Source organism: Sus scrofa, chromosome 14 (genome assembly GCF_054392235.1).
Source record: "Sus scrofa isolate SSC_HxYL_T2T_F1_AM1 chromosome 14, Sscrofa_HxYL_maternal_Yorkshire_Landrace_v2.0, whole genome shotgun sequence".
Lineage (NCBI taxonomy): Eukaryota > Metazoa > Chordata > Mammalia > Artiodactyla > Suidae > Sus > Sus scrofa.
The window spans coordinates 131,415,693-131,439,438 of NC_139396.1; the positions used below are offsets into that span (position 1 = coordinate 131,415,693).

Consider the following 23,746-nt stretch of genomic DNA (forward strand, 5'->3'; position numbering starts at 1 on the left):
AAGGATCTGGCATTGCCATAAGCTGTGGTGTAGGTCGCAGATGTGGCTCGGATCCCGCGTTGCCATGGCCGTGGCGGAGGCCAGTGACTACAGCTCCGATTCAACCCCTAGCCTGGGAACCTCTATATGCGGCAGATGCAGGCCTAAAAAGCAAAAAAAGTAAAAAAATAAAAGAGAGGAGTTCCTGTCGTGGCTCAGTGGTTAACGAATCTGACTAGGAACCATGAGGTTCGGATCCCATGTTGCTGTGGCTCTGGCGTAGGCCAGCGGCTACGCCTCCGATTCAACTCCTAGCCTGGGAATCTCCATATGCTGTGGGAGTGGCCCTAGAACAGGCAAAAAGACAAAAAAAAAAAAAAAAATAATAAAATAAAATAAAATGGAGATGCGGTGCCCATCCTCAAGCAGTTTCTAGTTGAGTGGATCTGATGTATACGTAACAAACCTCTGATGATCAAAGTTAATATCCTGTAAATGAGTTATCACAGTTTCTCAGAATTCCAAGGAGATGAGACATTCCTTCCAGAGGCAGAAGGGATTGGTGAAGGCAATAAAGCAGGATTCCTGGACTCTGTCCCAAGGCTGGTGGAACAGATGCCTTTGGCCTCCTGCCCGAAGAATCCTAGTTATCTGCTCAGTTCCAATCCCAGGGGGTAAGCCACCCCCTAGCGGGCATCCTCCTTGAAGGGAGATCTCTCCATTGATCCTCTAGATTGGCACCCTCTGAACTGGTGCCTCATTAAGTCGTTTTTGTCTTCCTGATCGCATTTCTGGGATATTTATTATTAATATGTTAAATATTATCATTTGTGACTCTTTGCTAGACACAGCACTAAGTGCTTCCCACGCATCGTCTCATTTATTCCTCACAACAGCGCTTTAAGCGGATATGATATGATTCTTCTTTCAGTTTACAGATGAGGAAAGTGAGGATGAGATGCTGAGTGACCCATTTTAGGTCCCACGGGTAACTAGAAATGGACATACTCAAGGCAGGTTTCTTCCTACTTACGCTTCCTACTCACTACAGAAATGTGAGATGCAGATTGGCCAAGAGAACAGAAATCTTGGATAGAAGCAGAGAGCTGGGGGTGGGGGTGGGGGTGACCAAAGGGACACAGCACCAGCCAGAACTGGGAGCATGGATTAAGACCCAGGTAGAGGGACAAAAAAGAAGAGTGAGAAAAGCCAAGGTTAAGGCTGGAAAAGCTCTCTCTCCCTGGGAGGGCCTGGGCATCAGTATTGGGATGACCAAGCAGAAGGAATGACCAGAGGGGTAACTTCCAAAGGGGGAGTCTTCCAAGGCCCCCCATGTGGGAGCTTGAACAAGGAGGCCTTCCAGGGAAGTTCTTGCTTTGCAGCCCCAGGAGTTTGTAAGCTCCAAGTGCAGCAGTTTTTTCATGCTGGACCTCATCCTAGTCACTGCTCTGGTCACTAAATTCCATCTCTGCCCAGCTGCAGTGGAGGGGGGCAGTGGGGCACTGTGGTTAGAGAACACGATAGGGCACTGGACTGCCTGGGTTCAAGTCCTGCTTTCTTCTCCACTTCTGCCCAAGCTATGACTTTGCACAAATTATTTCTCTGGGTCTCAGTTTCTTCATCTGTCGAATGGAGCTATGAATAGTACCTACATCACATGAAATTAGTACATTAAAACACTTGACCCGCTAAACTTTCACATATGGTAGATAATATAGCCACACACCAGTCCTCTATGTTTCGGTTCATGTCATTCCCAAGGTGCCTTTTCTCTGCCTCTCAAATCCTTCCCACTCTTCAAAGTTGACAAATGCCTAAAATGCACCAAGTATGTGGAGGCCACCAAAGAGTAGTAGGTCAGGTGTGCATGGACTTGGGAGCCAGCCACCCTAGGTTTGAATCCTGGTTCCTGTAACCTTGGGCAAATTGCCTCGTCCCTCAGTTTCCTCTTCAGTAAACAGGGAAGCAATAGTACTGGCCTCATAAGATTGTTACAAGGATATGAGGATTAAGGAGTTAACATTTGGAGTTCCCGTCGTGGCTCAGTGGCTAACAAATCCGACTAGGAACCATGAGGATACAGGTTTGATCCCTGGCCTTGCTCAGTGGGTTAAGGATCCGGCATTGCCGTGAGCTGTGGTGTAGGTTGCAGATGAGGCTCAGATCCCGAGTTGCTGTGGCTCTGGCGTAGGCTGGCGGCTACAGCTCCGATTAGACCCCTAGCCTGGGAATCTTCATATGCCGAGGGAGCAGCCCAAGAAATGGAAAAAAAAAAAAAAAAAAAAAAAAAGGAGTTAACATTTGTAAAGCACTCTTTTTTTTTGGCTGCTCCCTCAGCATATGGAAGTTCCTGAGCCAGGGATCCAACCCACTCCTCAGCAGGGACCCAAGCCACTGCAGCGACAATTCGGGAGCCTTAACATGGCTGTGCCACAGGAGAACTCCTGCAAAGCACTTTTAAACACTGTCTGGCACATAGTAGGTGTTTCATGAGTGCATGTTAAAAACTTTTCTACATCTGTCAAAAAGAGGACAGAGCACAATTGCATTGTTAGCTGTGTACGCATAGGGCTTATTTCCACTTCACTTGCTGTGAAGAGCAGAAAACACATCCAGCCTGTCTTTGACCCTAGCCCGACGCCTGACTCATATCTGATGCTCAATAAAGTGGCTAGATTGGGAGTTCCCGTCGTGGCTCAGTGGTTAATGAACCCGACTAGCATCTATGAGGACATGGGTTCGATCCCTGGCCTCGCTCAGTGGGTTAAGGATCTGGCGTTGCTGTAGCTGTGGTGTAGGCCGGCAGCTACAGCTCTGATTCAACTCCTAGCCTGTGAACCTCCACATGCCGCTGGTACAGCCCTAAAGACAAAAAAAGACAAAAAAAGGGGGGGGGGCTAGATTGAAACAAATCAGGACACAGTGAGATGGGCAGCAGAAAGCTTGCAAATAAGCAGATACTTAAACTGATGACTGAGTGCACAGGAGGGACAGGCAGTGACCCTTCTTCTGGAGCGTTTGATCCGCTTAGGGTTTGCTTCTGCTGGTCCAGGAGGAGGCACTGACTAGAGGCTGTGAGAGATAAACAGGTTGGACAAACGGCCCTATGTTGGATAAAGAGCATGGCTTTCGAGCCAGCAGTCAAAGCGTTTTCTTATGTGTAAAATAAGAGATCAGTGTCCATGGAAATAGAAACAACAACCAATTACTAAGCATCTTCCAGGTAGCTAGGCACCAGCTAAGTATTTATAATGTTCATTTACGAATGAGGCTGAGCGAGGTTAAGCGATCTGCCCAAAGATACAAAGCAAAAAACAAAGTGAAGATTCCAATCCAGGTGTGTTAATCAAACTTTCTGTACAGATGGGAAAGTGATCTGGCCGAGCCTAGAGTGACTCAAATGCCAAAGACCATTTTTTTCACAACGAAGGGCTGATGAATAAGGGCGATACAACACTCCTGCCCGCATCCAAGACCCGCCGCCGCCCAAAAGTACCGAAGCCCTCCGGCGCTTACGTGCGCTCCGTGACTGGGGCGGCGGACGCCTGGCGGGCGGCGGAAGTCGCATGCGCCCTGCCGTCCTTCCCCTCACCCCGGAGCCTGCAGCGCCTGCTTGGGGCGCATGCGTACACCGATGGGCGGAGGGCGGCCCCGAGCGAGTGGAAAGATTTGAGTGAGCAAGTGCGCTGGAGCCTAGCGGTAGGGCGCGAGCGCGCAGGCGCGGCCGGGGGCCTGGCCGAGACTCCGGAATCTCGGTGAGCCCCAGTCTGCGCCGCACCCCGAGTTGCCACCATGGCTGCCTACAAGCTGGTGCTGATCCGGCACGGTGAGAGCGCGTGGAACCTGGAGAACCGCTTCAGCGGCTGGTACGACGCGGACCTGAGCCCGGCGGGGCACGAGGAGGCGAAGCGCGGCGGGCAGGCGCTGCGAGGTGCGGAGCGGGCCGGGGAGGTGGGTGGGAGCTGCGAAGGCCCGAGCGGGCGCGGATGCGTCAGGGCCGCCTGGTTGCCCCCCACCCTCGCTAGAGGGCTGAGACTTTGGGCTTTATCGCTTCAGCCGTTTATGTTGCAGTTGAGAAAATGCGCCCAGGGTAGCGAATCGACTTACTCAAGGTCACCTAGTCTCCCGAGTGTGAGGGGCCGCGCGCCTGAAGAGGACCCTTGCGGTCTCCGCAACACTGCCTTGTGAAATTCTCCCTTTCTAGTCATCATTTAGTAACTCGGGGACGGGCGACTAAATTGGATGCCCAGAATCTTCCAGCGGCTATAACCAAACCTACTCAAGAGGCAGCTGCGGATTCTGGTGAAGCGGCAGGCCACGCGCTTTTCCCGGTTCTGGCGGTGTGATGCGGCACTGGGGTGGGGGTAGGGGTGGGGGTTGCGGGGAGACCAGCACGGTTCCAGATATGAAGACATGCACGTGCTTGTGTGGGATGCTGTTTAGCAGCATTCCACAAATCCTCTGTCCAAAATGCACGCGCAGATGTAATTGAATGAATGAATGAGGGATTTGAGTTGATCCTTTTCATAATCCCATAAAGTATACAGATTTTATTTTTTCCCATTCCTTACTGGCTCTCTTTAATAGCTGGGAAAGTGAGGCTTGAAAGGATGACTTGTTCAAGGTCACCCCTTGTTCCTAGTCTGCTCCCCTGGCCTCTGTTCTGGGGTTGAGTAACAGGTAGGTGTGAGGAACTGGTAGGCTGTTGGCCAGGACGCTGGGCGAAGGTGGCAGTGGCGGTGAGATAAGCTTACCTACCCAGGCTCCCCCCGCCGGGGCAGACAGCTCTCTGTGATTTTGGATCCTTTGTAAGGAAGCATGCCTTGCTGCCAGCACTTCAAAGACTCTCTGGACTGAGGAGGTGTTTCCCCTGATCCTGCCCTGCACCTTCCTAACCACTGGACAAAGCAGTAGCCATTTAAAAGGGTCATTGATGCCTGGTTGATGTGAATCAGGTATTTGGCCCCAGTTTGCTCTCTCTAGCTTCTTGCCTTCACTCCGGATCCTTTAGAAATGAAGCAGAGGGTGGGGAGGTCTGGGAAATGGAATCCTGCTGGGGATGTGTGTGAATGCTTGGGGATGGCCTGGTGTGACCTCATACCAGTTAGGAGCGGCCAGGTTAGGGAATGTGCTGGTAAAGGAGGCCATTTTCTCTCCTGCTGCCTGGCAGGAAGAACTGCATGGGTCTGTGGTTGCTGATGACTAGCCCAGGGCAAAGCAAACTGCAGCTGTCCTTTAAGACTGATCAAATGCCTTAATTTTTAATTGCTCTTAAAATAATACACCCTATATCAGTTTTTAAATACATGTTAGTAGCATTAAAAAAAAATTCCATTTAAATGTTAATGTCAATTATGGACATCATAGATAAATAACTAAGACTAAAACCAAAAACTCTGAATGATGAAAACCTTATGAATAATTTGATAGTGTAAAAGACCTAAACTGAAATGTTACATTCATGAAGGCTTTAAGTATTTTAGGGTTTATAAAACCTTGAATGATTTCAGGAGGAAGCTTGCAAGCAGAGTTTCCCCATGCAGTCCTACTTCTCAGGGAGGGTGGAGACCACATGTACAACATTCGCTAACCCCTGATCGCTGGGAGTGTCTTATACCATGCTTTTGTTTGATGGCCAAGTTAAGGGAAGAGGCTTTATTTAGAGTTCTCAGTTAAGAGTCTTAAGGGGAACTGCTGCTTTCCTCTGGGACCCATTTGTGTATCCAGTGTGCTGCACTCCATTGCAAGTGGAAATAATTGCAGTGAAACAACCAGTAGCTTTTCAGCATGGGAGCTGAGGCTTGCACTGTGGACAGTCACTTCCCAGTGACTCACCCTTTCATTGGGGAGCCATTCCCCCTGTGGCTCAGTGGTTAATGAATCCGACTAGGAACCATGAGGTTGCGAGTTCGGTCCCTGCCCTTGCTCAGTGGGTTAACGATCTGGAGTTGCTGTGAGCTGTGGTGTAGGTTGCAGATGCGGCTCGGATCTCAAGTTGCTGTGGCTCTGGCATAGGCCGGCGGCTACAGCTCCTATTGGACCCCTAGCCTGGGAACCTCCATATGCTGCAGGAGGCGGCCCTAGAAAAGGCAAAAAAGACAAAAAAAAAAAAAAAGATTAGGGAGGATGTGGTAAGGAAGTCCACTAGGAGTTGTCCTGAGACCCAATGATGAGATCTAAGTCTTTTCCCTGGTGGGTGGTGGTGAGTTTCTGGATGATTAATCCTCCCTTCCCTCATCAGTATACTTCTTATTGGCCTTATTCTCAGTTGAATGGCTGGCAGGAAAATTCACTTCACATTTCATTAATTACTGTTGGCAACCTCGATATGAAGCAATACACAGGAAAGTTTGTCCTGAATTTCAAAGAGGACCTTGAAGTGTCACGGAAGAAAACAGGCATGTTTTTCTGCCCTGCTCCATAGGGAAAAGGCCATTTCCCCATTAAAGGGGGAGAGAGAATAAATGTTTGTACTGGTTGGGCCAACATAACTCTTGATACCACCCTTCAATAATTTTGTGTGAGAAGAGGTTCATTTCGTTCTTTCTTTCTTTCTTTCTTTTTTTTTCTGTCTTTTTAGGGCCGCACCCATGGCATATGGAGGTTCCCAGGCTAGGGGCCTAATCAGAGCTCTACCTGTCAGTCTACACCACAGCCACAGCAACACCAGATCTGAGCCACGTCTGCGACCTACACCACAGCTCATGGCAACGCTGGATCCTTAACCCACTGAGCAAGGCCAGGGATCAAATCTGCGTCCTCATGGATACTAGTCAGATTCGTTTCCGCTGAGTCACGATGGGAACTCCCATGAGAGATTCATTTCTATTTTTTTTTTTTTTTTGAGAGATTCCTTTCTAAATGTATTAGACAGTGCACAGCATTTGCTTTTTCTCCAGTGAGTGGCTTTTTTTAAACTTGGTGTAACAGTTGACATAGATATATTCTTAGGATACAGAGGAATAGGCTGTCACTTTGATAGCACAGAGGAACTGTGGGTGAAGAGATTGTGATGTGATTTCCATACTGTAGGGAAAGTATAATTTCTTGCAACAAATTGGTTTTATCAGCATATTTCTAAGAGGTCTTGCTGTGTCCTGATTGTGTTCAAAATCCCATTTCTCCCAGATCAGAGGTTAAAGAGGACTGAAGTATAGCAGAATTTATCAAACAGAAGTGATAGTTCTAATTAAAATACAAATATCAGCGTTTTTAGAAGTTAGGAAACTGTGGCGATGGAGTTAAGAGGTGGTGGTTATGAGTTGGATATTGGAGTCATATAGCCTAGGTTTTATTTTTATTATTATTTTTTTTAATTTATGGCCTCGTGGCATATAGAAGTTTCCAGGCCAGGGACTGAATCTGAGCTGCAGCTGAGACCTACGCCCCAGCTCTGGCAATGCTGGATCCTTTTAACCCACTCTCACTATGCCTGGGATAGAACCTGTGCCTCCACAGTGACCTGAGCAGCTGCAGCTGGATTTTTTTTCTTTTTTTAATTTTAATTTGATTTAATTTATTTTTTTGTTTTTTGTTTTTCTTCCCCTCTTTCCTTTCTTTTAGATTTTTTTTTTTTTTCTTTTTAGGCTAGAAGTTCCCAGGCTAGGGGTGGAATTGAAGCTGCAGCTGCTGGTCTACGCCACAGCCACATCAATGCCAGATCCGAGCCTCATCTGCATCCTACAGCACAGCTCATAGCAACGCTGAATCCTTGACCCACTTAGTGAGGCCAGGGATCGAACCCACGTCCTCATGGATGCTAGTCAAGTTTGTTACCGCTGAGCCAGGACAGCAACTCTGCAGCTGGATTCTTAACCCACTGTGCTACAGTGGGAACTCCACAGTCTGGGTTTTAATCTCATGTAATAGCTGTGGCCTTAGATAATTTGCTTAACTCCTCTACGTTTTTATTTTCCTCATTTGATAAAATGGGTTGTAATGATGTAAACTCACAAGGTTGTTTTGAAGACCAAAACACATACAAAGTGCTTGGTCCAGTGCCGGATAGATGGTAAGCCCTCTATAAATATTAGCTATTCTATTTATTAAGAGATTCCAAGTTTTTAGTCCTTATCTTGAAAGAATTAAAACAAATAAATTCCTAAAATGTGTTTAAGCACAGCATTCTGGGGATGAGGATAAGCAGCACAAATCACAGATTAGCCAGTTGACAGTACGTTTGGGCCTTGGGTTAGATGAATTATTGGGGAACCGAGGGGAACTTTGTTGTGAACTAGTTTTATCTTCCTGAAGGTAGAATATTGTTTTCTTGCCGAGGTGTACAAAATAGGATATTTAGCTAGTAATTTTCATTTGGGCTGCCTGTATGTGAGATATATATGAGAAAATTCTGGCTCCCAGAGTTCCCATCATGGCTCGATGGTCAGTGAACCTGACTAGTATCCATGAGGATGCAGGTTCAATCCCTGGCCTTGCTCAGTGAGTTAAGGATCCAGCATTGCTGTGAGTTGTGGTGGAGGCTGCAGACGAGGCTTGGATCCCATGCTGCTGTGGCTGTGGCGTAGGCTGGCGGCTACAGCTCCCGATTCAACCCCTAGCCTGGGAACCTCCATATGCCTCAAGTGCAGCCCTAAAGAGACAAAAGACAAAAAAGAAAAAGAAAAAAGAAAGAAAATTCTGGCTCCAGAGTGGACCAGATTAGCTTATCTTTTTTTTTTCTTTTTAATAGTAAAAAATATGTAAAAATTATATTTCCTCATTTGTCAGTACAACAAACACATCAAGTCATTGTTATACCTGATAGTAACAAAACACCACCAGTGATTTAGTTGTACTCTCTTCCATGCTTAGCAATGCTTATACCCTTAAAATAATTTTTTCTTCTTTTTTTAAAATTGGCTTTATTTTACTTTTTTGGCCACCCTGAGCCCATGTGCAGTTCCTGGGCCAGGGATCAGACCAAGCCACAGCTACAACCTGGGCCAGATCCTTTAACCACACTGCACTGGGCCAGGGATTGAACTTGCATCCTGGCACTGCACAGATGCTACTGATTTCATTGTACCACTTGGGGAACTCCTCAAATATTTCTTCTTTCTTTTCTTTTCTTTTTTTTTGTCTTTTTGTCCTTTTTAGGGCCACACCCGCGGCATGTGGAGGTTCCCAGGCTAGGGGTCTAATCAGAGCTACAGCTGCTGGCCTACACCACAGCCACAGCAACGTGGAATCTGAGCCTCATCTGCAACCTACACCACAGCTCATGGCAACGCTGGATCCTTAACCCACTGAGTGAGGCCAGGGATCAAACCCACAACCTCATGGTTCCTAGTCAGATTCGTTTCTGCCGTGCCATGATGGGAACTCCCTCAAATATTTCTTTTCTTTTCTTTTTTTTTGTCTTTTTGCCATTTTCTTGGGCTGCTCCCGCAGCATGTGGAGGTTCCCAGGCTAGGAGTCGAATCAGAGCTGTAGCTGCTGGCCATGGCCACGGCCACAGCCACAGCCATAGCAATGTAGGATCTGAGCCGCGTCTGCGACCTACACCACAGCTCATGGCAACGCCGGATCCTTAACCCACTGAGCGAGGCCAGGGATCGAACCCGCAATCTCATGGCTCCTACTTGGACTCGTTAACCACTGAGCCATGATGAGGACTCCCTCCCTCAAATATTTCTTAATCTTGCCATTACTCCTTGGGTGACCTGGGAGCAGTATCCTCCAGATTTGTTCTTTGCGCCCCTTTTGTGATAGCTGCAGTATTCCAGCTTGTCTCTCCTGTGACCGGCTTTTTTCTTTCTGTTCTTGAATTCGTGTTGAACCTCTATCTGTTGTCTAATGCCCTATCCTAAGCCTTCCTAGAACACCGACAAATGGGATAGTCTGATGATTTTCCCCAGGGAACAGAATCCTGTCCTTAGGCTTCCATGGTCCTTACTGGGAACTGTAGTTCATACAAGGTATTTCAACTCCCAAATGCCTACTTTCTGGCACCCTTGATAAACTCTATATTCTCCAGATGCCAAGGTGGAAGCTTATCATTTTGAATTTAAAATTTCCAGATGCTGGCTATGAGTTTGACATCTGCTTCACCTCAGTGCAGAAGAGAGCAATTCGGACCCTCTGGACAGTGCTGGATGCCATTGACCAAATGTGGTTGCCAGTGGTGAGGACCTGGCGCCTTAATGAGCGACACTATGGGGGTCTGACTGGCCTCAATAAGGCAGAAACTGCTGCCAAGCATGGCGAGGCCCAGGTGAAGATCTGGAGGCGCTCCTATGATGTCCCGCCACCTCCGATGGAGCCCGACCATCCCTTCTACAGCAACATCAGTAAGGTAAGGACAAACAGGTTTGGCTCGCTCTACTCAGGACCAGGGGATTAGAATCTGGACTTCACTCTTGTTATTCACTTTTATTCTTATTTTTTATTTTATTTTTTTGTCTTTTTTAGGGCCGTGCCTGTGGCATATGGAGATTCCCAGTCTAGGGGTTTAATTGGAGCTGTAGCCACTGGCATACGCCAGAGCCGCAGCAACTCAGGATCTCAGCAACTCAGGATCTGAGCCGCGTCTGCAACCTACACCACAGCTCACAGCAACGCCGGATTGTTAACCCACTGAGCAAGGCCAGGGACTGAACCCGCAACCTCATGGTTCCTAGTCGGATTAACTAACCACTGAGCAACAACGGGAACTCCTGGACTTCACTCTTTTAGCTTTTATTAGTGTCTGCCTGGACCCACGAATAAAACATGATAAAATAGTTAATTGTAACCCCCCTTTCTAAGGAATGACCTTCATTGGTTAATTTAGTTAATAGTTTGTTGTTTATCTAAAAAGAATTTCTGTATTATATATTTTAACATCTATTCCCACATTAAAAAAAAAAAATCCGGAGTTCCCGTTGTGGCGCAGTGGTTAACGAATCCGACTAGGAACCATGAGGTTGCGGGTTCGGTCCCTGCCCTTGCTCAGTGGGTTAACAATCTGGCGTTGCCGTGGGCTGTGGTGTAGGTTGCAGACGCGGCTCGGATCCCGAGTTGCTGTGGCTCTGGCGCAGGCCAGTGGTTGCAGCTCCGATTCGACCCCTAGCCTGGGAATCTCCATATGCCGCGGGGGCGGCCCAAAGAAATCGCAAAAAGACAAAAAAGAAAAAAAAAATCCATAGTCGATAGGGCCCTCCTTAGCCAATTGCAAGAAAAAGTGAATTGGGAAGAACCTTGTAGCCTACTCCCCTCTTCCTGAGGCATGTTTCTTTTAAACTGTCAGTCTACCCAGTAGTGGTTAATGGAGGTGGGAGGGGCAGGATAATAATTATCCCCTTCCCCAAGCTCTCAGTGCCCTGGTGAGAGACTTTCACCCACCACTTTGATCCCTTAGGGTATGAGGAATAGGTAGAACAGATGCAGGAGTTCCTGTTGTGGCTCAGTGGCTTAAGAACTAGTATCCATGAAGATGTGTGTTCGATCACTGGCCTCACTCAGTGGATTAAGGATCTGGAGTTGCAGTGAGCTGTGGTTTAGGTTGAAGACGAGGCTCAGATCCCACATTGCTGTGACTGGTGTAGGCTGGCACCAGCTCTGATTCAACCCGTAGCCTGGGAACTTTCATGTGTCACAGATGTAGCCCTAATAAGCAAAAAAAAAAGAAAGAACGAACAGACGCAACTGCTATTAATTGGTGAGCTTGGATTTTCTGTTACTGTTTAGGATCGCAGATATGCAGACCTCACTGAAGATCAGCTGCCTTCCTGCGAGAGCCTGAAGGACACTATTGCCAGAGCTCTGCCCTTTTGGAATGAAGAAATAGTTCCCCAGATCAAGGAGGGGAAACGGGTACTGATTGCAGCCCATGGCAACAGCCTTCGGGGCATCGTCAAGCATCTGGAGGGTATGTTTTAGAGGGGCCCTCAAAGAGGGGTAAAGCAGAACTGCCACTAATCTGGGACTTAATAGTACAAAGGAGACCTTCAGGAAAGGGCTGTGCATATTGATGGCCTTAGGGGACTGTCCAGATTGTCTCCTAGTAGAAACACACTATCCTTACTTCTTAAAGCATCATCTGCAGGAGCAGAAGTGGCCAGACCCCACTGGGTGCTTTTTCCATAGGCAGAACCTCAGGTCCCACCTCAGACCTGATCTGGAAACTGCATCTATCACCCAGGTTAGTCAGACACACACCACCTTTGAGATGCCCACCTCCAGACGAGGACTGCCAGCTGAAAATGCTGATAACATCTTCCTTAATCACAACCTGTACAACTTCACACATGAAACTCAATTTCCATCTTACTTTGTTTCAGCAGAGGGCCTAGAGGCCCACAAGTGCTGAGTTTTGGGGGGCTGGGTGACATAGGACATTTGAGATAGGTATCGTCCAGCTTCAATGTGGCTTCCAGATCCCACCTGGAGAGAGACTCCTGCGGTACACACCTTTTATCCTCGGGTGATCCATCTATGATAACAAAATTTTATTCTTGTCACATTTATCAGAAAGGGTATCTTGTTTTAACTCCTCTTGAAGTCCTTTGTCACTTGGAAGATGAACAGTAAACCTGGAGGGGTCTGTGGAGTCCGATCTTGCTCGATTGATCATGGGGGTGGGGGTGTATTTTCAGGTCTCTCTGAAGAGGCGATCATGGAGCTGAACCTGCCGACTGGCATTCCCATTGTGTATGAATTGGACAAGAACTTGAAGCCCATCAAGCCCATGCAGTTCCTGGGCGATGAAGAGACCGTGCGTAAAGCCATGGAGGCTGTGGCTGCCCAGGGCAAGGCCAAGAAGTGAGGGCTAGAAGCAGAAGCAGATTACTTTCCCGAGGAGCCCCTTCCCGCCACCCCCCCCATCCCATTCCTTTGCACCTCTCCCCTGCACATGTCACACCGATGACATCTGTAGGCATCTTAAGTTGTAGCTGTAAATGGGGACTACTGGCTCCCACTTTCATTTTAGCTATTTTATCTCTTGCACCCACTCCCTTCATAAAGCGTAGTCAGAACAGCACCTCTGGGGCATGGCCCTCAGTCCAGGCCAAGGGAAGACTTATCCAAGAGTGTTGAGAGGTAGGAACTGGGGGGTTTGCCAGTTTGTTTATTACTAAGGACCTGAGTAGGGGATAGGGAGGAACCATGAAGGTGTGACCAATGGGGAGAAGCAAGAGAGCCTATTTATGTTTTCAGGAGGCAGCTGGGCACTGTTCTATTCAGGTGACTAGGGGGCTCTAGTCATTCCAGTGGAAGATGAATATAACCTGCATGGTGATTCAAACAGACATTTCCTCCCTTACTCCAAAAGATTGGGATCAATCCTGAATGTTTGTGTGTTGCATTTACTTTTACAAAAAAAATTATATATATATATATATAAATACAAAAAAAAACCCCTTGTGGGGTTTTTAGTGGCGGTTGAAATATTCCCACATGTGGTCATCAGAAAATAAGCCATTCCTTATACCATCACAGGATAAACTTGACTCCTAAGAGGTCAGAGTTCATCCTGCTGTGTGTTTTAGAATCCCTCCCCTGCCTTATTGTTTTATGGCAGTGGAATGCCTCTTGATCACGTCTAAGTGTGACTTTCACTGTGCCTGAGTTCTGAATCATGTCCAGTTGCTTAGCTCATCATTTGGGCTAGGTACTCATTTGAGCATAACTGTACTAAATCTTTTTTCCAGATCAGTATAATAAAGGAGTGATGTGCAATATCTTCTGTGTGGGGTCTTGTCTGAGGAAATCGGCACGAACATTCAACTTGGAAAGTCTCCCATTACCCAAGTCTTAAGTGACAGATTAAGAGCTTTAGGATGACCTGTCACAACTGACATAGCCTGTCCAAATACTGTGCCCCTCAGGTTGGAGAGCTGAACTCTCTTCCTATTGCCTCTTTATAGCTCTTGCTTAGTGGTGCTGATTCCTGAACACTGGAAAATTAAATTCTGAAACTCCACTATGCCCTTTTATTTTTATTTTTTTGGTCTTTTTAGGGCTGTACCCAAGGCATATGGAAGTTCCCAGGCTAGGGGTTGAATCGGAGCTGCATCTGCCAAGCCACAGCAATGCAGGATCTAAGCCGTATATGAGACCTACACCACAGCTCATGGAAGCACTGGATCCTTAACCCACTGAAACCCGCACCCTCATGGATACTAGTTGGATTGTTATTGCTGAGCCATGACAGGAAGTCCCATTATGCCTTCTTTAGAGTACGGTAAAGGCTTGTTAACTAGATTTTAAAAAGCTAATCTGGAGTTCCTGCCGTGGCCCAATGGCATCTATCTCTGTGGTACCAGGATACAGGTTTGATCCCTGGCCCAGCAGGGTGGGTTAAAGGATCTGGCGTTGGAGTTCCCATCGTGGCTCAGTGGTTAACGAATCCGACTAGGAACCATGAGGTTGCAGGTTCGATCCCTGGCCTTGCTCAGTGGGTTAAGGATCTGGCGTTGCCACGAGCTGTGGTGTAGGTCGCAGACTCGGCTCAGATTCCATGTTGCTGTGGCTGTGGCGCAGGCCGGCGATTACAGCTCTGATTAGACCCCTAGCCTGGGAACCTCCATATGCCGTAGGTGCGGCCCTAGAAAAGACAAAAAGACAAAAAAAAAAAAAAAAAAAAAAAAAAAAAACGATCTGGCATTGCTACGCCTGTGGCCTAGTCACGGGACACCCAAAAAAGAAGAACTTGACCATGCCGGGGGTGTGGCAAAAAACAATAGAATCCTGCCCTAAAAGCTCAGGCTACTGGGGAGACTGGTACGTAACTTACTTGTAACAGTATTGAATGGCTAAAGGTGAGAAAATCTAACCTGGTATTTGCAGGTTAGATCTAACCTGGTATTTGCAGGAGATCAGAGAAAGCTATTACCCATTTATTTCAAATGTTTTTCTTCTTCCTTTAGGACTGGACCTGTGGTACATGGAAATTTACAGGCTAGGGATCCAATTGGAGCCTACACCAAAGCGCACAGCAATGCTGGATCCTTAACCCACTGAGCGAGATCAGGGATCGAACCCAAATCCTCATGGATACTAGTTGGGTTTGTAACCTGCTGAGCCACAATGGGAACTTTCGAAGTTGTTTATACTTATTTTTTTTTGCTTTTTAGGGCCGCATATGGAGGTTCCCAAGCTAGGGGTCTAATCAGAGCTACAGCTGCAGGCCTATGCCATAGCCACAGCAATGCCAGATCCGAACCATATCTGTGACCTACACCACAGCTCACGGCAACGCTGGATCCTTAACCCACCGAACAAGATCAGGGATGGGAACCACCCCTCAATCCCAAAAGTTGGTCCATGCATGTCAAAGACTCAAGTTCACCCCTTCAACTTTAGCTAATTCTGCCGAGCACCTTTTTGCCCATGGATACAGTGCTAAGCTTGAGCTTTAGGATCACAGCAGTAGTTCTCATCTCTTTGGCACACTGTCCATCAGAAGCCATCAAAAGCCACGTTGGATTAATGCGTAGCATCCTTCCAAAAGCTGACCCGTAGCCTTGCAAAGGATTTACTTATTTTTATTCTTTTTTCTTTTTGGCCACACTCGTGGCATGTGGAAGTTCCTGGGCCAGGGACTGAACCTGAGTCACAGCAGTGACAAAGCCAGAACCTCAACTGTTAGGCTGCCAGGAACTCCAAATGTGCATATTCTTTTACTCAGCATTCCACTGCTAAGAATTGTTTTGCAAAAGCATCACAGGCATGCACAAATATATATGGTGTAAAGATTTTCTCCATAGCATTGTCTGTAGAAGAAAAATCTATAAGGTTTCAAAATAGCTATCAACAAGAGACATATAAACGACATTGAAGGATCTAGGTAAGTCCTAGCACTTAGTAGATACTTGATAGAAGGCAATGAAATATAGAATAATAATATTGGCGAGTACAATGCACTTTTATACATGTCTTCCTCACAATCCTATGAGGTCATAATTCCAGATGAGAAAGAAGTAAAAATCATCTGTTCAAGTATCAGTGTCTACATCCTGATTGTTCTAGTACAATACATTAATATTTTGCAAAATGTCATCTTGGGGGAAACTGGGACCTCTGTATTATTTCTTAAAACTGCATGTGGACTTACAAATATTGTCAATAAAATTTTCAGTTAAAAAACCCCAAAGAATCTATAACCTGGCTCAAGGCTGGCAGCTAGAGGATACCAATCCAGGCAGGTTGACTCCAAAGCTCATTCCATTCTCATCACACACAGAAGATAAGGGCTCTCACATCTCAAGAAGTGACATCTCACAATTCACCTTTCTTTTTTTTCTTTCTTTTTTTGTTTGCTTTTTTAGAGCCATACCCCCTGCAATATGGAAGTTTCTAGGCCAGGGGTCCAATCAGAGCTACAGCTGCTGGCCTACACCACAGCCACAGCAACTCGGGATCTGAGTGGCATCTGTGACCTACACCACAGTTCATGGCAACTAGGGATCCTTAACCCACTAAGCGTGACCCGGGTTCATCAAGCACTGAGCCACAAAGGGAACTCCGTTTCACCTTTCCCTTCATTCTCCCTGCAACCTCTCCGTGCTGCAGCTCACCCTTTTCTTGTCCACAAACTTCTGTGCTCATTTCCACCTCCGCTTTGCTTAGGCTTCTCTCTCTGCTTTGATATCACTTCACTTATCTTAGTTCTTTAATCCCTTTTACTCCATGTCACAAATCCTTTCCCAGCCACTTGACATGATATTGCTCCGTCCCTCTTCTCCATTAAGATTTAACAGTCATTTCCTAGATTATCCACTATTATCAATAATACTCTATTTACCAAATTACTTTCAGAATTACTCACATCTACCTAAAGCACCCGCATGTGCCCATAATTTTCACCGAACCATCATCTCTCTAAATGCGGGAATGCAGATAAAGTGTCTGACCTAGTGCCCAGGACACAGCCAGTACTCAATAAGCAAAAGTATGGAGAACATAAAAAATACAAAAAAGACTGGTGATCAGGCATCTTCTAGAGCAAGAAGGCACATAACACTTATCAGTTAATGGGACCACCAGGCAAGACCCTGCTCTACATGTCATGACACTGTTTAGAATCCTTTCCCTACTCAAGACAACAGAAACCATAAAATCCTTTACGTAAAAATGTTTTCTTTGTCACAGCAAAAAATACATATTTATAAGACTGTCAGAAAGAATAGGCTATTTTCAACATCACACAGTTTGTTTGCTGGTGCCTCCAGAAGAGAAATGTAACACTTGAGAGAATGAAGTCCGCTTAAAGGTTCACAAGAAAAATGTTCCGGCTACAGAGTAAGTTTCTGGCAGATTTATCTAGAGGTGGCTGCTGGCCAAACCCAGGTGCCTGAATAAAGACCACAGCATCCTGCTGTCACGTTCATACATGTAGTCTTGGAAACAGCTTACCCCCTCTTTGGGGTAAAGTGTGGCTTCTTAGGTCTGCAAGAATTCGGGTTGTACTCGTGCCACTTTCCGGAATTCTTTAGTGTGGGTCTTTGGGCACTGCATCTCACACCAGCTGATGGGAACCATCTGGACACCTGGAAGGGAAAAGCTGGTGTTAGAGCTGAGACCTCAGGGATCTGCTTGAGCCCCTTCTCTTTTCAGCTGGGTAAGAACTGAACTGTCACCAAGTTGCATAGTGAACCTTACCTCATACAGAAAAATAACCTTGTTTATTTCACTGACTTATGGAGTAAGTGACTCTTTCACTTAGATTAGATGAGGAGGAATAATTCTTTTGGGGGGGGGCCCACACCCGAGGCATATGGAGGTTCCCAGGGTAGGGGTCCAATTGGAGCTACAGCTGCTGGCCTACACCACAGCCACATCAACGCCAGATCCGAGCCACATTTGCGACCTACACCACAGCTCATGGCAACGCCAGATCTTTAGCCCACTGAGCGAGGCCAGGGATTGAACCTGTAACCTCATGGTTCCTAGTCGGATTCATTTCCGCTGTACCACCCCCGGAGACTCCAGAGGAGGAATAATTCTGATCTCAGTAGTAAGTCCCTACACTCACATTATGTCCCAGATAATTAAAAAACAAGGGAAACGAGGGAAAACAACGGATGAACCCCAAAGCCTAGCTCCCAGGGAAAGGGAAGCACGTGGAGGTGTGGACAAACTCACCTGATTCACTGTGGGCTACCACCACTCCCAGCTCGTTTTCGGCAGTCGTCAGGAGGTAGTGGGACTGCGCGTCACCTAGAGAGATCTAGTCACGTCACACTGGTAAAGGAGAATAAAGGCTTCTATAAGTCTGCCCTCCCAGAGCCACCTGAGTGGTTTCCCTACTTCCATTTCTTCTTTTGACAAAAGACCAGAAATCTGCAGAAAATAAAGGATACGACTTTGGCCAATACGATGTCCCCTGGGCGGAAACTCTTATAAATTTCAACCTGTGAAAAAAAGAACCGGAGCGTTAAGGGAAAGCTCCCAGTCAGGTCTACATGACACTGTCAACCAACCCCTCTGGCAGAGCCACTTTCTTTCCAATCCCCAAGGGTTTGAGTCAATCAACAAATTTGAGTGCTTCTGTGGCATCATCACATAAAGATTTTGAACTCAGTAACCTGATCAGGAATCTGACCTGGACACAAGGTACTACAGTTGCTCTGACAGGGTCCAGGGTTAAGTCTGAGCAGTGAATAAAGACCTGGCTTAAGGCAAAGAGTAAGCCAGAGCCCTTCTGGTCAACGAAGTGAAAAAAAAAAAAAAAAAAAAAAAACATGAAGAGGAAAGGGACAGTAAGGTGAATTCCACTTTCCAATAGGGAACACCTTGAAATTCCTTGGACTCGGAGTTGGCGTCGTGGCTTAGTGGTTAACAAATCTGACTAGGAACCATGAGGATGCGGGTTCGATCCCTGGCCTTGCTCAGTGGGTTAAGGATCTGGCATTGCCGTGAGCTGTGGTGGAGGTCGTAGACGCGGCTCGGATCCCGCGTTGCTGTGGCTCTGGCGTAGGCATGAGGCTACAGCTCCGATTAGACCCTTAGCCTGGGAACCTCTATATGCCGTGGGAGCGGCCTAAGAAATGGCAAAAAGACAAAATAAATAAATAAATAAAATAAAATTCCCTGGACTCTACGTTCCCACAGATTTTGAAACCCATTGTAATAACTTAAAAGAAACTGAAATTCTTAATGCCTGGGGGGGTGGGGGGAAGAATCAACCAACAACCTTGTCTTTTTCAGTAGCTCGGACATCTTCTTTCCTATTAAAAAAAAAATTAAAAGAAAGATTAATTACTTGCAAGAAAGAATTATCCTGCAACTTCTAGCTATAAGAGCAGAGAGACCAAATCTAACTGGGACCCAGCTGCCACCCAGAGGAGGAGATCGAGGTATCCTCAGTCCTCACCCGGAGAAAACCACATTTCCCATTCTTGGACCATATAGTGCAGCTACAGCAAAGCGAATCAACTTTGGCAGAAAGGGCTAAGGAACTTTGTTGCCTTAGGAGAGCTTGAACCAAAGCACCACAAAACCACACAGAACCCAAGGGTGGAAAGAGCCTTGGATGTTAAATTATCTAGCTCCCAGGAACTGTTAGTCCCGTCTCAAAGAACTCATAGGAAAACAAAATATAGCATTGCATTCATTAACCTTTTTATTGTCTTATAATCCTTGGGTTTAATCTATATTAAATTGAAGAAAAAAAGGTACTTCCTAAAATTTTTTCTACTTTGATAGGAATCATCCCCACAAGGCTAATCCCCAGCTTAGCTCTATTCATTTTATATTTTTAACTAATTTATTTTTCGCCAAGCCCTTGGCCTGTGGAAGTTCCTGGGGTCAGGGATCAAACCCAAGCTGTAGCAGTGACAACTTGGGATCCTTAACCTGCTGTGCTACAGCAAAACTCCTCTTTTTTATGTTTCTATTTTTTGTTTTTCTTTCTTTTTAGAGCCACACCTATGGCATATGGAAATTCGTAGGTTGGGGGTTGAATTGGAGCTGCAGCTGCCAGCCTACACCACAGCCACAGCAACACCAGATCTGAGCCGAATCTGCGACCTATACCACAGCTCATGGTAACGCTGGATCCTTAACCCACTGAGCAAGGCCAGGGATCAAACCTGCATCCTCATGGATATTAGTCAGGTTCATTACCCTTGAGCCACAACGGGAACTCCTCTTTTTGTTTTATTTAAATACTATCTCGTTAATATTTCCTTTTTGTCCTAACACATACAACATTTTCTCTGGATACTACTTGGGGAGAACCAATGCACAGAGACGAGAGAAGTAGGCATGAATAAGGATTCTAATTGTTCTTAAAAATTCCGGTCTCCCATTCTATCTTAATCTCATTCCAAGTACTGCAGCTAATATGAAGACAAAAATACTTCTTACCGGATAGTTCCTCGAAAAGAGTTCTTAAGTGGTGTGGACCCCACATACAGAATGTGTACTTTGGCAAAGCGTGAATTGATGCTAGAGACCTGGAATAGAGAAAATTGCAGCATTAGGCATTCCAGTATTAGTAGCTGCCAGCTCAAGGAGGCATGATAAACTAGGAATTACCAGGATTTTAGTCCAAGGCAACTCTACTAAGTGTAGAATTTTTTGTTTTGTTTTGTTTTTTGCCTTTTTAGGGCCACAGTGGCAGCATATGGAGGGTCCCAGGCTAGGGGTCCAATCTGAGCTGTAGCTGCAGGCCTACACTATAGCCACAGCAATGTCAGATCTGAGCCATGTCTGCAACCTACATCACAGCTCATGGCAATGCCGGATCTTTAACCCCCTGAGTGAGGCCAGGGATGGAACCCGCAACCTCATGGTTCCTAGTTGGATGTTTCTGCAGCACCATGATGGGAACTCCTAAGTACAGAAGTTAAGACAAATTAACTGCTATTTATTTATTCCTGGATAAGTGATTACAAAAAATGAAACAAGAGCCACTCTAGCCACCTAACAGTTACTGTGGGAATCAAATGAAATAATACGGTACAGATTTAGAAAAACATACAAGTCTACACAAGGAAATATAGCAAATCTAGCTAGACTTTTAACAAACTTACTAAGAGCCCTGTAGTGTGAACAGAATTTAAGTCTCCGTTTCAGTTGCTGCATTCTATTTAGATCACTGCCTCTGCAGTTTTCAACATGAAAATAGATTTCTGTTAGAGTGATTTATAGAGAGAAACAAAGAGCTATGAGTTAAAATTTAACTGGCAGAGAGTGGGGATGGGTAGGGAATACTGATGTATTATAGCTACTGATAAGTGCAGCATTAATTTGTACTTTCCCTCAAAGACTTTATAAAGTCTTTCCCTCAAAGACTTTATAAAATCTTTTGTTTCTCTGCCGAAAAAGTTTTGCTTCAGATGCTCAAATATAGGCCTCCTCCATCATTAAAAAGTCTACAAATAACAAATGTTGGAGGGTGTGTGGAGAAAAGGTAACCCTCCTATACTGTTGGTGGGAAAGTAAGTTGGTGCAACCACTATGGAAAACAGAATGGAGGTTCCTCAAAAAACTAAAAAAAGAATTGCCACACAATCCAGCAATCCCACTCCTGGGCATATACCTGGGAAAACTACAATTTGCAAAGATACATGGACCCCAATGTTTATTACGCCGTTATTTACAATAGCTAAGACATGGAATCAACCTAAATGTCCACTGACAGATAACTAGATAAAGAAGATGTGATACATATATACAATGGAATACTACTCAGCCACAAAAAAGAATGAAATAATCCATTTACAGCAATGTGGATGGATCTTGATGATCGTACTAAATAAGTCAAAAACAGAAAGACAAATACATGATATTACTTATTTACGATATCTAAAATATGACACAAATGAACTTATTTATGAAACAGAAACAGACTCACAGACATAAAGAACAGATCTGTGGTTGCCAAGGGTGAGGGGGCACTGAGGGAGAGAGGGATTGGGAGTTTGGGATTAGCAGATGCCAACTATAATATACAGAAGGAATAAACAAGAAGGTCCTACTGTACAGCACAGGAAACTATATTTAATATTTTGTGCTAAATCATAATAGAAAAGAACATGAAAAAAAAAAAAAGCTTCCTTATCACCCTTTGGTGCCCCTGTTTCCCAGTCAAAAGTAAATCTACATACTCAGGGAACCAGCTCTGTAAAAGAACCATGCAAGCTTGAACTGGACCGCATTGATCATTATCCTAGAAATCTCTAGACTAGCACAAGCCGGGAAAACCTTCTGTGATGACAGATTTTAATTTATTTAAACGGCCACATATGGCTACTGGTTACCATACTGGACAGTGCTATTTTACAATGATCATGATTTCAGCACTGGATGGTACCTTAAGCAGGGAGTTTAGGATGAACTTACCTTACAGGTCACAATAGCTCCCACATCTGGCAACAATTGGGAATCCGTTTCTCTCATCACAGATATGACAGGAAGCTACAGCGAGAACAATAAAACATGAGTATCCTGCCTAAGCCTTCAGTAAAGGTATTTGTGGCTTGACAGTAATATGGATATGCCTCGGGCCACAGTTGACACAAGGACAGGAGGACTAGATTCTTTTGTAGCCCAGAGCAGAAAGCCTTAGAAATTTTAGGACAGGGAGGGAGTGGGATGGACTGGTAGCTGGGGGTTAGTAGATGCAAACTATTACATTTAGAATGGATAAGCAATGAGGTCCTGCTGTATAGCACAGGGAACTATACACAGTCACTTGTGATAGAACATGATAGAAGAAAATATGAGAAAAAAAATGTATATGTATGTATGACTAGGTCACTGCAGCACAGCAAAAATTGACGAATACTGACAGTTGACTATACTTTAATAAAAAAAGACTTAAAAAAAGAAATTTTAGAACATAGGAGAGCCAAGGGGCCACAGAATGCTGCTCGAAGGCATAATCCAATCATTTCAGATGAGTTCCTGCAGAATGAGTTAATTCCAGAGATCAGACCCACCCAAGCCACAGCAGCATCCTAAGCCACTGAACCACAAGAGAACTTCCAAAATTCTTTTTATTAGTGGTGTTTAGGAGGGCTTATATGAGAAAGTGGTACCAGTGGGGCTATCTGAAAGTTAGGTAGGAATTAAATAGGCTAAGGGAGGAGTTTTCTTGTGGGTGAGTGGATTAAGGATCTCACTTTGTCACTGCAGTGGCTGGGGTCACTGCTGTGGCGGGGATTCCATCCCTGGCCCAGGAATCTCCACATGCCCCAGGTGCGGCCCCGTCAAAATAAACAAACACAGGATAAGGAAGAGAGTAGCGCGTTCCAGACAGACGGCGTGTGTACAAAGACTCTGTGGCTCACTGGGGACTCTGAGACCAACTCCTTCTACTGAACGAGGATCCCGAATCGCGCCCGCAGGGCCCTTGCCTAAGGATCGTGACATCAAAAGCAGCATGAGAAAGGCAGAAACCGAGGAGAGAGGAAACCAGCCCCTTTACCGCGCCGTTCTCGCTGCTCTTCGTCAGGCAGCCAGCAAGCGACGAAAAGATGTAGCCGTGCCGGGTGTAGGTGCCGCTGCCGGGGCTCCCCTCCTCCAAATTACACAGACGTTCGCCTGCGCAAAAAAAAAAACCCAAAAAACCCGCTGCATCAGCCACAGGACCGCAGAAGCTGTTGGTCGTCCGGCCTTCCTGCCTTTGCCTCTGCCCAGGATTCCCTCTGGGAACCGCCGACTTACCGGGGATGCAATACCTCACAGGTGGTGCCATGACTGCCTCTGTCCGAAGTCCGAAGGAAAATGAGGTCGACTGCTCATTGGCCAACATCAGGTGTGCACTCCCGCAGTAAGAAACGCGCCAATTGGTGACTTCTGTCACGTGCTCGCCAGACTCACTCTTGAGGGGAGG

At 46.0% G+C, this 23,746-nt stretch overlaps 2 protein-coding genes across 2 annotated transcripts; one reads left to right on the top strand and one right to left on the bottom strand.

Annotated features, from left to right (window-relative positions):
* The first annotated feature begins 3,695 nt into the window (after positions 1-3,695).
* On the top strand, positions 3,696-13,640 carry PGAM1 (phosphoglycerate mutase 1). Its single transcript, XM_003483535.5, has 4 exons — positions 3,696-3,910; positions 9,999-10,273; positions 11,647-11,827; positions 12,555-13,640. Exons 1-4 carry the CDS (start codon positions 3,772-3,774, stop codon positions 12,722-12,724), a joined length of 765 nt encoding a protein of 254 aa, XP_003483583.1. The 5' UTR covers positions 3,696-3,771; the 3' UTR covers positions 12,725-13,640.
* Positions 13,641-15,430: 1,790 nt separating this feature from the next.
* On the bottom strand, positions 15,431-23,735 carry EXOSC1 (exosome component 1). Its single transcript, XM_001928803.7, has 8 exons — positions 23,578-23,735; positions 23,339-23,454; positions 22,252-22,326; positions 20,272-20,360; positions 19,097-19,130; positions 18,264-18,314; positions 18,046-18,130; positions 15,431-17,450 (listed from the first exon to the last, which is right to left on the bottom strand). The coding sequence occupies exons 1-8, from the start codon at positions 23,663-23,665 to the stop codon at positions 17,344-17,346; spliced, it is 645 nt and encodes a 214-aa protein (XP_001928838.2). The 5' UTR covers positions 23,666-23,735; the 3' UTR covers positions 15,431-17,343.
* Positions 23,736-23,746: the final 11 nt, after the last annotated feature.

Bases quoted from the DNA above. Each gene is read 5' to 3' on its own strand.
- PGAM1 (XM_003483535.5), top strand. From the start codon at position 3,772: ATGGCTGCCTACAAGCTGGTGCTGATCCGGCACGGTGAGAGCGCGTGG. The intron at 3,911-9,998 runs GTGCGGAGCGGG...TAAAATTTCCAG, and splicing joins CGGCGGGCAGGCGCTGCGAG to ATGCTGGCTATGAGTTTGAC. The intron at 11,828-12,554 runs GTATGTTTTAGA...GTGTATTTTCAG, and splicing joins CATCGTCAAGCATCTGGAGG to GTCTCTCTGAAGAGGCGATC.
- EXOSC1 (XM_001928803.7), bottom strand. From the start codon at position 23,665: ATGTTGGCCAATGAGCAGTCGACCTCATTTTCCTTCGGACTTCGGACA. The intron at 18,131-18,263 runs GTATCCTTTATT...TGACGTGACTAG, and splicing joins ACATCGTATTGGCCAAAGTC to ATCTCTCTAGGTGACGCGCA. The intron at 17,451-18,045 runs GTGAGTTTGTCC...TTTCCCTTCCAG, and splicing joins GGTAGCCCACAGTGAATCAG to GTGTCCAGATGGTTCCCATC.